At 39.1% G+C, this 14,676-nt stretch overlaps 1 protein-coding gene across 1 annotated transcript in view; it reads left to right on the top strand.

Annotated features, from left to right (window-relative positions):
- Nucleotides 1-14,676, top strand: part of megf11 (multiple EGF-like-domains 11) — a gene marked incomplete at both ends in the record, with an annotated part of 91,148 nt that overhangs the window by 69,408 nt on the left and 7,064 nt on the right. Inside the window, 7 exons of the mRNA XM_081372293.1 lie at nucleotides 2,910-3,056; nucleotides 7,001-7,135; nucleotides 10,943-11,071; nucleotides 11,757-11,885; nucleotides 12,620-12,748; nucleotides 12,990-13,118; nucleotides 14,094-14,327. Coding sequence (XP_081228419.1) covers nucleotides 2,910-3,056; nucleotides 7,001-7,135; nucleotides 10,943-11,071; nucleotides 11,757-11,885; nucleotides 12,620-12,748; nucleotides 12,990-13,118; nucleotides 14,094-14,327 — 1,032 coding nt within the window. The remainder of the gene's footprint in view (nucleotides 1-2,909; nucleotides 3,057-7,000; nucleotides 7,136-10,942; nucleotides 11,072-11,756; nucleotides 11,886-12,619; nucleotides 12,749-12,989; nucleotides 13,119-14,093; nucleotides 14,328-14,676) is intronic.

Here is a 14,676-nt window from a genome sequence, read left to right as displayed (position 1 = left end):
TTCGAGAGAGACAGAGCTAGACACACAGGTCTAAGACTTTAAGAGAGAGAGCTACACATGAGATGGAGAGTGAGCAAGAAATTGCAACAGAACATATGATAAGGAATCTCACATGGAGTCATAAATGAGTTTTTGAGGCTGTTCATTTAAAGAGGTCCTATCATCAAATTGTACTTGCTTTTTGAAATATGAGTTTGTACTGTAAACTGTATCTCTCAAAACTTCCTCCCCAGTCTCAAACAACCATTTATTGAAATTGCAGAGCAATAATATATATTTATATTCTTAAATATAAGAATGAAAATATAATGAAATGTGTGTGTGTTAGTTCTTTTTTTAAAATATATATATATTTAAATATAATACAATATTAAATAAAACATTTTAAGCTTCTCTCTGCTGTGAAATATTTGATTGGCTAAATATTACTCTTGTTTAGAGTAAAACTTGCAAGCTATAGTAATGTTTAACTTGTTCTTTTGATTTGGTTATTTTCATTAAATCGTCAAAAAGAATGATCCATTAAAATGATTGTTACGAATCCTTAACCATTAATCACAAACTGGAAAGGTCATGAAAATTATAATCACAAAATCATTTACAATAAGTTACAGCAGCAAAAAAAAAAATCCTTCCTGTTTAATTAAGAACCAGAAAGAGGGTAACAATGGTTGTGAAAAAGAAGAAAAAACGCATTATAATATTATTTATAAATAAATTAAATACATTTATCACAAAAAAAATTATTAATTATGAAGCAGTAAGGTGAGGAAGTAAAGAGAATGGCTTGAAGAGTAGTAGTTGGAAGATGCAAAGGAAAAGAATGGCTACAGAACAATGGAGTAAAACATATAAAGATACGCCCAAGGACAGACAAGCTGAGAGCTGTGTTTTATCAAAAGAGAGAAAGAGATGGATGTGAGACTGGAATTAAATGGTCACTTTCAATAAAACTGTGCGTGTGTCTAATGGTAGGAGGAAGAGACAGAGACAAAATAACCAGGAGAGAGATGTGCAATCTCTTGTTGAGATCCCCCAATGTGGATGTGCAAAATTAGCAGCTCCAGGGGCTCTAGACTGAAGGATCGTATAACACAGAGTGTCCTGCAGAAACCCTCGCATTACGTGTGCAGGCATGTGCGCTCGTGTGTCCACTTAACATGTAAAGTGCGGTTGAAAGTGATGGTGTATGATGGTACTTGCTCTTCGCTCATTAATTTGGCTGCTGGTCCCCCTGGCATTTCTCTGCTAGAAAAGTCTCATATGCAGACAGTCACTTCTCCTCTTTCTTCTCCATCGCTCTGCTCAAAAGCCCCTCTTTTTGTCACTATTAGGCTTTCAGGGCACTCTTCTATTCTCATTCATTGCTGACAATAAAGAAAGTGCAGGACTTTTTTCCGCCCAGCCCAGCAGAAGCTCAAACAGGCTCACCCCTGCTTTGATGTGCGGTGGCTGGGCTTGTCTTAATCGTACATCCCTGTTGCCCCCCATCCGGACACCTCTCTGTTCTGGCACAGAGGTGGAGCACTTACGATGCCTGTCCCTGAAGTTTAGACCTGGTCTAATTCAAAGACCTGGGACTAATTCCATTTTAATGGGCCGTGCCACTCGCTCGGAAAAGTCTCTGTCAAAGAAAATTGCAAATGAGGTTCCTGAGCTGCAGCTTGAAAGGATGTGTGTGAGAATATGTGTGTGCACATCCTTTCTCCCTTCTATGCCATCTTGCTTATGGAGTGTGAAATGTATAGATGCTAATTTATTTAAGTTGTATTATTAAAGCAGTGAGCCACTTGAGGCTGAGCATTAATTACACTGATTTTACACTGGTCAAATCATTGTAGTGCATTGCCACGAGTGCTGATTGCTTTTATAATGGCAGCGGCCATTTTATATATATATATATATATATATATAATTGTATAATAATATATGGTTTATTCTGATTACCAATATTAGTAAATGTAACTAAATATATTTATAATATAAATCTATAAGAATAAAATATTTTTATTTGCAGTAACATTTACTTATGTTATTAATATTAATATTGTTCCTTTATACACACTGGTGTTCATATTACTGAAATATTTGTTTATTATGTGTATATACAGAATAAACAGTTATATTATCTGTAATATGAATCTAATTATTGAAGATTAATGTGCTCTATTATATATTTTGTCATATACAGTATATTTATATTTGATAAATTGTTTATTATTATTATCATACAGTTTCATAGTATGTATTTAGCTTTTTTTTTACTATGGCAGCTCTGTCGTAAGCTTGCTTGTGAGAGTGTGTGTCCATGTGCCTTGTTATTTTCCTGTTTGTGTTGTAACCCCAATATGACCAGATAATGTCATTACATTACAACACTTTGAAACAATATAGTAGGTCTCTTCTTTATATATTTGTGCATGTGTACTTGAGCGTGTCCCTAGTGGAACTCTATACACAAACCAGCTGAAAGAGAATGGGAGAGGAGGCTCAACCACTCGAGGGACTTGGCCCTGTTAATGAACACTCTACACTGGCAGGGAGGCCCAGTCTGATCAAAAATACATACAGAGCACAGCACAGAGCGGGCCAGTGCTGCGGCCAAGAGATGCCTGAACCTACACACACCCCAAGCTTTTGAAACCAGGACTTTGCTCTCAGAGAAGACTGCTTGGTGCTCCGTTGCTGTCCCAATGTAATATGTTATACTAGCTTACTATAAAAGCAGTGGCCTTAAGGTTCAAGCATTCCCCCCTCATACAGTACATGACTCTTTTTCAAGCAAGCATCTGATTTATTTTGTTTTTGTTTATTTCCCTTGTCTGCATCCACTTCTGTTTTCTGCCTCGATAGAAAATAGGGAAGCACATGGAGAACAAGCAGTGATACTTCCCTCATTCTTTTAACAGGCATCCACTGTGACAGCATCTGCCCTCAAGGCTTCTGGGGGCCTAACTGCTCCATGACCTGCTCGTGCCAGAACGGAGGCTCCTGCTCTCCCGAAGACGGAACCTGCGTGTGCGCTCCTGGCTACCGAGGGACTTCCTGCAAGAGAAGTAAGCTTCTTCTCAACTTCCTTTCTCCTTCCTGTCACCTTCTCAAAGCTTGTCGCACAAGTGTTTGATTCAGACACACTTCAAATAAGACTATAAACAACTGGTGGGAATCAGATGGGGGGTCACGACTGTTACATCCAGACGGTGACCCTCTGGGAGTGGAGTGGGGACAGTTGAAGAGGGAAGCACTTAGGGAAGAGTCATGAACAAATCTTTAATCACACACATCTTAATCACTTCAGCCCTGGATCGCTGTAGAGATGCAGTGTCCATGTGGGGCTCTCATCAGCCTCTCCATGAGGAGGAGTGTTTACTCGGCCTCTCATGGGTCTTCTTCCTAAGACTCTGTTTCGCTCTTGCTGTCTCTCTTTACCACACTGTGCCCTCCACAGATAGGCGACTGATTGCTGGTCATTTTCAAAGATCGAAAACAAAATACTACAACAGTTAGTCTGTATGGCAGGAGGCAGGTGAATTTCACAAAGGTTACTATCTATCCATCCATCCATTCAATCTGTTTGTTTTTATGAAATACATTTTAAATAAAACAATCTAAAAAGATTCATTACCTTAGTGCATCTGGGTGGAACTAATGCTTTAAGCAATATATCATTTATCATTTATTTCTCTTGATTTTGTTGAAGAATGATCTGGGAATGTTTCATGAGATTCACCCAGTGAGGAGTTGTGAGTGCAGGTGTGTGTTTGTGCGTGTTCAAAGATTACAGAGTAAAGGGAAAGGGAATGTGATTAATCTTCACCACACTGTTCATTGTTGTACAATTATCTTAATTACAAAACCCCACCACCCATGGTGGAAAGGTCAGCACACACTACTCCTGCATTACACAAAGCTACAGCAATTAAAGCAAATCAAGACTCTAATGAAGAAAAATGACCCACAGGAGCTCCTGTCTCGGACAGAGCTGAGTGACAGAGACAGACTGAGCCCTCATGCTCTGTGGAACAATGAGCCGGACCGTGAGGCAGACAAAACCCCCTCATTATTTCTGCTTATAGTAGTTGTACAGGTGACAGTGTCCTCTTGATTTGGGGTTAAACCATAGAACCTGGAGGAATGTTTCAAATCTTAGTTGGCCATAGATGTTAATATTATTGTAATGGTTAAATGAAGTGCTCAATTATATTTATATACACTACCTTTAAAAAGTTTGGGGTCGGCATGTTTTTAATGCTTTGTTAAGAAGTCTCTTATTCTCACCCAGCCTGCATTTATTTGATCAAAAAACAGTACAAACAGTAACTGTGAAATTTTATTAAAATAACTGTTTTCTATTTTAATACATCTCAAATGTATTACTGTGATGTCAATCATTACGCCGGTCTCAAGTAACATTTATTATTATTATTATTATCAATGTTGAACACAGCTGTGCTGCTTAATATTTGTATGAAAACCATGATATGTTTCTCAAAATTATTTGATGAATAGAAAGTTCAAAAGTATTAATTTAAAATAGAAATATTTTGTAATATTATAAATGTCTTTGTTGTCACTTTTGATAAATTGAATGCATCCTTGCTGCTAAATAAAAGTAGTCTAGTTCCTAGTTCTGTCATCAGTCGGAGGCTGATGGGTCCTTAACGCAACCTGATGACATTAACAGTGTTAACTACTTGGCACAAGCTGATTGGTTCATGTTGCATCTGCAGCCAATGAGCTTGCTGCTTACAACATTTAACATTCACTACAGCAGTTTGCAGCGCACTTCAGAGTTCCTCCGAAACCCTCCACCTTCCCTAGCTCCACCTGTATATTTACATACGGTAGTCAACATTTGAAGTGGATCAAAAAAGTCAATCAAAGTTGTCCTAAGACAAGAATGGGTACTGTTCAAAATTCATGTATATAACTTTGATGAAAGGTTTTGATCCACTTCTAATGTTGACTACTATATATGCTATTTGTTCAGCAGCAGTATGTCTTACATACTCACAGCCAGGGCTTGACATTAACACCCGCCAACCCGCCAAATGCGGGTGGATTTTGCTCGTGGCGGGTAACATAGTCACTCCAACTGGCCACTTTGGCGGGTTGAATAATTGTAGTCTTTTCAAAAGGCATCTGAAATAAGTGTGACACTACGTCTACGACACTACAACTCCCATGAGTATTAGGGCTGTCAACGAATATTCTAAATTCGAATAGTTTTAAAAAACAGAATTTCAAAGGTGAAAATGAATATTCGAATGTGGAAAAACGCCCGCGGTAGCAGAGGCGCGGCTGTCTGCTTTGCGAGTGGGCGCGCTGCCTGAGGGATCAGGGACAGGTAACAGGAAGAAGCGTTGACACATTAAACAGAAACATTTTTTAAGTGTAGGCTACTGTACTGACTGAATAGATATTGCACAAATAAGGTAGGTTAGATACAGCAGTTTCATGCACTACAGGCTTCCACTGGTTTGATTATTTACCGTTTCATGTCAAGGAAAAGTTCCGTTTACCACAGCACAGCTCGCTCGGAGCGTTCAATGTAGGTATATACTGTAAAACTTCCGGTAATTAACCGTAATAATATTTGTTTCAATCACTGAATGAAGCCTGCTATATAGCCTAAGTCGCGACCTTAAATTGCTTGCACAAAACTCTTGATCAGCACTCAACATTTGCTTATTGTTGTTGTTCCTTTAAACCGTTTGTGCAGAGAGCTTGACGCCTCATTCGCGCCGCAAGACCTCCAGACGCGCATAAACGCGTCTTTACATTGAAATCACTCGCGCCTGACGCGCTATTCGTGTCCGGCGTGAACGCAGAAGGGTGAGGGCGAGCGAGAGAGAGTTGATTTACTTTTTTTTTGTGTAGGTAATACGTTGTCAAATATGTTTAAACTTAAATAAACTACCTATACAAGTAGTTATGTCTCTTTCTATTAATTTGTCCTGTTATTGACGTAAGCGCGCGTCATTGACAAAATGCGCAACCAGATGTTCGAATAGTTCGAATAGGCAATAGGCTGTGTGTTTAGCCTATTGCCGACTAATGTGTTTTTTTTTTTTGTTTTTTTTTTAGAGGGAATATTCGAACGTCATTTTTGAGCAATTTTGACAGCCCCAATGAGTATTACATGCACACAGTGTTGCCTTGCGCGCTAGTGACCGACAACACAGAAACGAAGAGACAGCTAGTTGCTCTGCTGGAGTTAGTCGTATGCCAGTGGAGCTATGTGGCGACATATAATACATAATACATGGTTTTATTTAAAAAAAGGAGCTTTACACACAACCTTATCAGAGCTAATGATAATGACAGCTGTATTGTTATATATTTATGCAGTCTTGATTTGGGTGTGTACAGTGGTTTTACATTTAAAAGGGTTGTAAATTCAAGTAAATTTTAGCACGCCATAGTCAACTTTTATCAGGTAATTTCACAACAACAAAAATGTGGCTAGTAAAAATACTGTGTGGCTAGTAACTTTGGAAAACCACTAGCCACATTGGCTAGTGAGCAAAAAAGTTAATGTCAAGCCCTGCTCACAGCAGTGTAGCAGCAATAATCTACATGAAGAGCAATAATCAACAGCATCGCAGCAGATAAAGCAGATCTATTCCTCCAAGACCAAATACATTAACATTGTCATATCCATTACCATGCTAAAAATCTCCAGAGAGTTGTAATGATAGAAATAATAGTCATACTGAACTGACTCCAAACTTTTACGGCATAATTATATTTTTTTACTGGGTAACGAGACAAAAATGTTGACAATTCTAATGGTTATATGAATGTGCTTTATGCAATGCATGGTGCCATGGTGCCATGTCCTTCTATATGATAATGCGAATTTGTATTCATATTTTCCATTTGTGTCTAATCACTATTTTGTCTTTCTTTGCCTTCCCACTAAATCTTTCCTTCCATATGTCTGTCATCCTTTCTGTGTTGTTTCTCTCCTTCGCTTCCTGTCCTTTGCCTGTGACAGTTTGCCCTCCTGGTTTCTATGGGCACCGCTGCAGCCAGTCATGCCCTCAGTGTGTGCACAGCACAGGGCCATGCCACCACATCACGGGTCACTGTGAGTGCCTGGCCGGCTTCTTCGGCTCACTTTGCAACCAAGGCAAGTAGCTCTCATTGCTTTCCCTCAGTTTCTCTGCTTTCTCTCTCTATTTTCCTCTCTTCCTTACCCATGGACCCCCTCAGATCATTGGAGGCTAGTTCTGCTTGCAGAGAGGTACGAGAGAGAAGTATTGTCACTTCTCTGTCTGACTACCTTTACTATAATTACAGTATTGTTCAAATGAAAACACACTATAACAGAATCAATACACCAATGCATCCATTTCTCATGATAATGTGCCAGAAATATACAGTTTCTGCAAAACTGTTGACACATTATGCTTCCACACGATTTACAGTTCTGGTGGATTTTTTGCACATCTCTCAGGGGCCAATGTGGGTGTGTTTTCGGCCAGTTGACGGAACTGACACTTACAATAATTATGTCTTGAAAATATTTTTGTGTATTGAACAGTGTTTTAAACTTGTCACCAAGGTAACATGTAGTTGGCTGACATGGATTAACATACGGTTTTATTTAGATTGCGCAAATAACTTGTAGTCTTGAAAGCATCATTAAAAAATGTAATTAGAGCAATTTGTTTTGCAGCAAATAAAAGAAAATCTTTAATGATATATTTAAAAACGTATATAAAAATACATTGCTTAAAATAAAATCATTTATTATCATTTATCATTTATTTATTATTAGTGAGATTTTTTTTTCACATTTTAAAAAAGCATAATTGAAAACCATATAAGCAGGTAACACTTCTTGAGGCAATTTACACTAACTATAATGACATCACACCAAAGGTCTTTCCCATTAGTTGCTACTTCCTCTGCTGATGAACCACAGTGAACCAGAATCAATTATGTAGATAAAATAGTGCGGCACAATTGTGTACCTTTAAGGAAGTTGTCCTTAGTTTAAGTAGACACTGCCAAAAATGTATTGTTTACATGTATTTTGATTGGTATGTAAAGATGGTCTTGTGGGTCTTTCTAGGATTATATACATAACTGTTACCTGTCACCTAAAATGAGCTGTGCTCGACCCGCAGGGCACTTTATATGTGTGTGTGTGTGTGTGTGTGTGTGTGTGCGTGCGTGTGTGTGTGTGTGTGTGTGCGTGTGTGTGTGTGTGTGTGTGTGCGTGTGTGTGTGTGTGTGTGCGTGTGTGTGCGTGTGTGTGTGTGTGTGTGTGCATATGTGTGTGTGTGTGTGTGTGTGTGTGTGTGTGTGCATGTGCGTGTGCATATGTGTGTGCGTGCGCTGCCATTGGCAACATGCCCATCCGCAGAACTCCACGCTGACTCTGCGCCTCCGCCGTACTGAAAATAATTGGCATTATCACTGACACTCTGACAAATAACCTTCAGAGGAAATCTGAATATTGCTGAGCTCATTCTTCTGAGCGAGACACGAACACTGAAGAGTCAGGTCAATATCATCGGTTTCTGTTTTTGTTGAGCTCCTGTGGAAAACAAGAGACAGTGTAGAAACAATCATTTGTTAATTTCCACTAATATACTTCATGCTTCAAGATTTACGTCTAGGAGGTCTATAATACCTGGAGAGAGCTATCCATTAACATTCTTATTCATCACAATGGCAGTTACGCTGCTTTGGCATAAACCTAAAAAGTTTGAAATCCACCATCTTTGGCTAGTGGCAAAACATCTACTGTAATATATTGATTATCTGCAAAGTTGCTTGCAAAACAAATTTATTTCCTCAGAAAGCATGTCACCTTTTGATTGGCTGTCAATGGAAAAAGATGCAATGAAAATGTCATAGTTACAACTTTTTTAGCAGGGGTTGATCAGCCAAACCCTAAGCTCTTGATTTACTTTTCCAAGGGATCATTTCTCTACTTAAGTTTTCACTTTTATCAAAGTTAGTTAAATTAAGTTTCTCGCTGTCCTCGTACACTAAAATAGCACTGTAAATATTGACTCCATGTTGACTGTTATATAGACATAGTTACGGGTTTGTGAGTTAAGTTTCAGGTCAATGAGGCAGATTTCCAACTCAAACTAATAAACCACCCCACAGCACCCAACTGAGACATCCAGATGAAATATAGATAGACCATCTCATAATAATTAACCAGTCTTTTCATGAATTAAGGAAAGGCTGCATGAATATATAGAATTCACTTTCATTGCTTTCAGGGCTGTCTCGTGAATAAATATTTAATATGTTAAAGCAGAAGAAGGAGAAGGTTCGAGAAAAGGCTTGTTTTAATTTGTCCAGATCATAATTACTAGAAGAAAGGCAGGCCTCGGGGGGAATCGTGGCTAGCCCACATACCTACTTTTTCGTAGTTTGGTCTATGTCGGCATCCTCGTATGTCTTGAGCCCACGTTCACCCGTCTCAAAGCGAGCTAATGAACTTCGGCTAGTCACAGTTGGAATGAAACGGAGCCTGTGACATGAGGGGGCCACTAGCTAATAAGAGGAAGCTTTGAGTTAGTTGAAAGAGTTTCCACAAAATGAGAAGAGTGTGGAATTATAATTATTAAAAGTCAGTGGCTCAAAGATTTAGCTTCAGCTTTACCTCGATGGACAATTCATCTGATTGGAACATCTGATTCCATTATGTGGAAGCTGAAGACGTGTATGGGAGGTATCTCATTGTATGTACCTTCGTGAACTCACCGAAACAAGAAGGGAGAGGGGTACAAAACTTGATGGGCTTAACACTCAACTGAAATTTATAATGGAGGCAAGTGTCAGAGTGTGGTGAAATATTCATTTTATTAAAAATGTACACAAGCTCTATTTTTAATTTTGTAGTACATCAGTCGACCCTATTGACGGCGCCGAGAGAAGCTGGCAAAGACGGATAATTGGACAGTGTGACAGAAGCACATGTTTGAAGGGTGATCGAGCTTTGAAGTGCACGCAGACACACGACTTACAATCACTACTTCACTTGTCACTCTGGTTTATCATCAGTTACTACTCATGCAGCACTATTATAGCATGACATCTGTGATCTATGAAAAGTTTTAAATGGGGAATTGCAAGATGTTACAATAAAGTTTAAAGGTCAGAAAACTATAGTACACTAAACAATTAACCTAAATTCTTCTAAATTACTTTTATTCAAGTCAAAAATATTGCATAACCACTGGATCAACTGTTTAAAAGTTTGTGGTCTGTAAGATTTAGTTTTTAAATGAATTAATACTATACTATTCAGCAAGGATGCATTAAATTGATCAAGTGACACTAGATACATTTATAATGTTACAAAAGATTTCTAATTCAAAATAATGCTGTTATTTTTCTATTTCTATATAAGAATATATATAAGAATGTTATGTTTTTCATGTTTCCACATACATATTCAGCAGAACAGTTTTCAACAATATTTCTTGAGCTCCAAATCAGTTCATTAGAATTATTTCTGAAGGATCATGTGAATGAAGACAAAAAAAATCATCTTTGTCATCTCGTGAATAAAATAATTTGTTATAATATTTCCCAATATTACCATATTTTTAATCCAATACTTGTACTCGATGAACAAGAGAATTTTGTCTTTTTCGAAACATGGTTCTGCATTAGAGTTTAAGAAATAATCATTATTATTTTACATAATTTCAATAATTTTGCTTAGTGCCGCTGCTGACACACTTCTCCTTCACATCACTGAGAAAGCAAAAGCTATTTCGGAAGGATCTGTAATTTGAATGTAAATATTTGACTCGAAAACACATTACTGTGGACAAAGATCAGTGTAAGGATTAAAGACATTGTTAGAATCCTACAGATATTCTGTGATTACCTGAAAGAATGACTCGCAGGTTTAAGTTTTGTGCTTTGTGTCTTTGTTATGTGGTTTGTGTCCCATCAGTGTGTCCCAGTGGCAAATTCGGGAAAGCCTGTGCTGAGATCTGTCTGTGCACGAACAATGGAACCTGCAACCCCATTGACGGCTCCTGCCAGTGCTTCCCAGGTTGGACTGGAGACGACTGTTCACAGAGTATGAATCATTTTGTCTTTCTCTCTGTTTTTGTCTTCAGTTTCACCTTTATTTCTCCCACTCTTTGTGTTTAGTCCTACTACTCTTTCCCATTCACTTTCATTCATTTCTCTCTCATGGGCGTCTCATGTCATAGTGCCATGTAAATCATAACCACGTCCATTTTTCTTTGCCAAATACCCCACAAGCACCGCTGATGGAGACCAACAATTTCCTCAATAAATTACTTGATAGCACACTCTCAATAATTCACACAGCGCAAGAGAGCGGCAATATGAAATAGAGACGAGAGCAACAATGTCCCGGGGAATTTATGGCTTATTCGCTCTTCTCCCTCCCCTCTCGAGCTGTTAATCTAACGCTGTTTGCTGTAAGTGAAAGGGTGAGGATTGGCTGTGGAAAAAGTGAGGGATTTCAATTATTAATTCCAAACATTGACATTTTCAGCTTTTAATTGACTTAAAGGTTTAACTTTATACTGTGGTTACGGCCCTCATTTGAATGTGATTTCCTCTTTGTTTTGGCTGTACCACATTTGATTTGCAAAACATGCAAATTTTACATCAAATGCATCATTTTGTATACATGTTATGTCAATTAGGGGCCTGTAAATGTGCGTTTACACACGTGTTTTATATTAAAACACTATACACATGTGTATCTGACGGTGTCTCTGGCTCCGCAGTTTGTCCCATAGGCCAGTGGGGCCCTGACTGCTTGAACTCATGTAACTGTCACAACGGAGCCCAATGTAGTGCCTACGACGGAGAGTGCAGGTGCAGCCTGGGCTGGACCGGCCTCTACTGCACGCAGCGTGAGTCTCCCTCACACACAAATACACTCACATTCACGGTTACTACATGTACAATTAAACAAATCTCTATTATACACAAACACCCTCTCTCACACACGTAAAGTGACACAGTGACATCTGTTGGCAGTATTTCGGAAGTGCACCAGGGAGTTGTGAAATCTCATGATGTTATGATGCCACAGAGTGGTCTTTAGTAATAAAAGCACATTTTTTCATGTCAGTCATTTAACTCATTAAATGACCTTGCTCAAGGCTGAAATCAAAAACCATCAGCATCACGCCTGCTAAAAACAAAATCCATCTTTCATTCATTACGTCAATCATTTCTTGATCCCTCCTCTGCTGCCACTCTGTTTGAAACTTTTTTTTTATGATGGCAGTGATATAAACTCTTGAGGAGTGATGAAATCAGTTTGTGTTTTGCTGCAATGTTTGCTCCAGTAGGCTTGTTATCTTTAGTAGCCAGACTGTCTTTGCGTGCTTGTGTATTTATGTACTGTACTTGTGTTTGTCTACGAATTGCTATTAGGGTCCGATGCCGTTGTGAAAGGGGAAACGCTGCCGTGGTAATACAGCTAAATTAAGTACACGTTACTATAAATTCTGGTAATTTGCAGAATTCGAATGTTGCGGCTTCTCTTACACTCTGGGTTTCCTGTTTGCCGGCCCCATCAGCATACACCAACTGTGTGTTGTAGGTTAATGTGATGTAGCAGGATATCTCTTTCCTTCAGGCTGTCCCTCAGGGTTTTATGGGCGAGACTGTGCAGAGGTGTGCCGCTGTCAAAATGGAGCTGACTGTGATCATATCACTGGCCAGTGTGCCTGTCGGACTGGCTTTATTGGGACCAACTGTGAACAGAGTGAGTGTTGTAGTCTCTTTATGAATTGTGTGTTCTTGTGTTAGGGGGTTGTGAGAATGTCCGTTCGAAAGAGACCTTTAGCTGACTCCTGATGATGGTTGTATTTGATGATCTGTGTGTGTGTGCGTATGTTCCCCATCCACCATCTCAGGCAGTCCATCACAACATTTATCTGAGTGCTTGTTTTACACAGTTTAGCAGTGGTGTTTAGTTAATGGTCTTCGTCTGTGTTTTTGTACAGAGTGTCCTCCCGGGACATTTGGCTATGGCTGTCAGCAGCTGTGTGAATGTATGAACAACGCCACCTGTGACTATGTGACCGGAACGTGCTACTGCAGCCCGGGATACAAAGGAATCCGCTGTGACCAGGGTAACACTCTCTTTTTTGATGGAAAATTCCAAAATGTTATACTAAACGAAGGAACCGGATAAATTCTTTTGACTTGGGCCTCGAAGTAACCACACAGCAAGTCCTTGGCAACCACCCTGAACACACTAGCAACCACATAGCAACACATTAACAACCAATAAGTCTGCAAAGAACACCCTAGCAACACATTAACAACCACTTGGACTCTTAGCAACCGCACAGAACATCTTGGGAACTACAAATAAAAACACCAACTGTGTTAGGGAAAGTTTCTTTTAAAAGTAATGCATTACAATTGCGTTACTTTTTCTCACCTGGGCTGGGCTTGCTGTTTGTTTTTTTATTAACAAAAAAATAAAAAAGTTTTTTGGCAAATGTAAAGGCCCTTTCACACCTAAAGTGAAATGTAAAAGCATCATGCTGAAGGAAATGCAAATTCACGCCTGTACAGTAGAGGGAACAGCTCAAACAACGATAATTGTCGTATTTGTACGATAATTTTGACCTCTGTACGATTAATAATTTTTATTCATTTATGAATCTGTTTTTGTGTAAGTGAGATGAGTAAATGCATGCTTACATTTACTCTGAAACTACAATAACCATCGTGTTTACACAGCGCACACAAGGCCTCTGTATTTACTCCTGATTTCTCTCAATATGGGGACAGGAGAGCTGTGGGAAAGCAAAGTGTTACTTACTTGATAAATAACTCCCATTACTTGTAATGCGTTAATCCCAACACTGCACACCAACAACCACTTAAACCCTTGGCAACCACAAATATAAACAAGATTTTGATATATTATGAAGAAAATGTGAGTGGTGCACCGTGCACTTTTTGTGGTGTCTGCTATCGTACATGGAACAAGAGATTAGCATGCATAAGAGAATTCAATTGTACCTGTACTTTTGGGAATGAAGTACTCTGACCTGCTCAATTTGATTTCAACATAATCATATTCTGTGTCCCAGCGGCTCTAGTGATGGAGGAGCTGAACCCCTACACTAAGATCAGTCCCGCTCTGGGTTCAGAGCGCCAGTCCGCGGGTGCTGTCATGGGCATCATCTTCCTGCTCCTGATCATCATGGCTATGCTCAGCTTGTTTGTTTGGTTCAGGCAGAGACAGAGAGACAAAGGCCAGGACATGCCTAGCGTCTCATACACGCCAGCCCTGCGTGTCACCAACACTGACTACTCCCTCTCTGGTGAGAAACTCCTTTGAGACTAATCTTCAGAGATTGAATAAGCTGCAATGAACAACTTAAGAATGTTTTTACAAATATGACTTATAATAGTACATATGTAGTGGCATTTTTGTCTGCTCAGTAATTGACAGTAAAAGCAGCAGTTTCAGCATTGCATTATGGTTAACCTGGTGCTACCACACTTTTCATACTGTATGCTGATAACCTTGCTAATCATGTGAAAATACTGCATATCTATTGTCATTTTTTATGCCAGCTGCATAGATGCTAGTTTTATTGATTTGGCTATAACTCCACCAATTCTGTTAAGTATCATGAATTTTCTGTCCATTAAACTGCTCTTGTCTAC

The sequence above is a fragment of the Scardinius erythrophthalmus genome (genome assembly GCF_964197995.2).
Source record: "Scardinius erythrophthalmus genome assembly, chromosome: 8".
NCBI classification, from domain to species: domain Eukaryota; kingdom Metazoa; phylum Chordata; class Actinopteri; order Cypriniformes; family Leuciscidae; genus Scardinius; species Scardinius erythrophthalmus.
The sequence above is the reverse complement of the archived record's forward strand: the minus strand, read 5'-3'. Positions and strand labels throughout refer to the sequence as shown.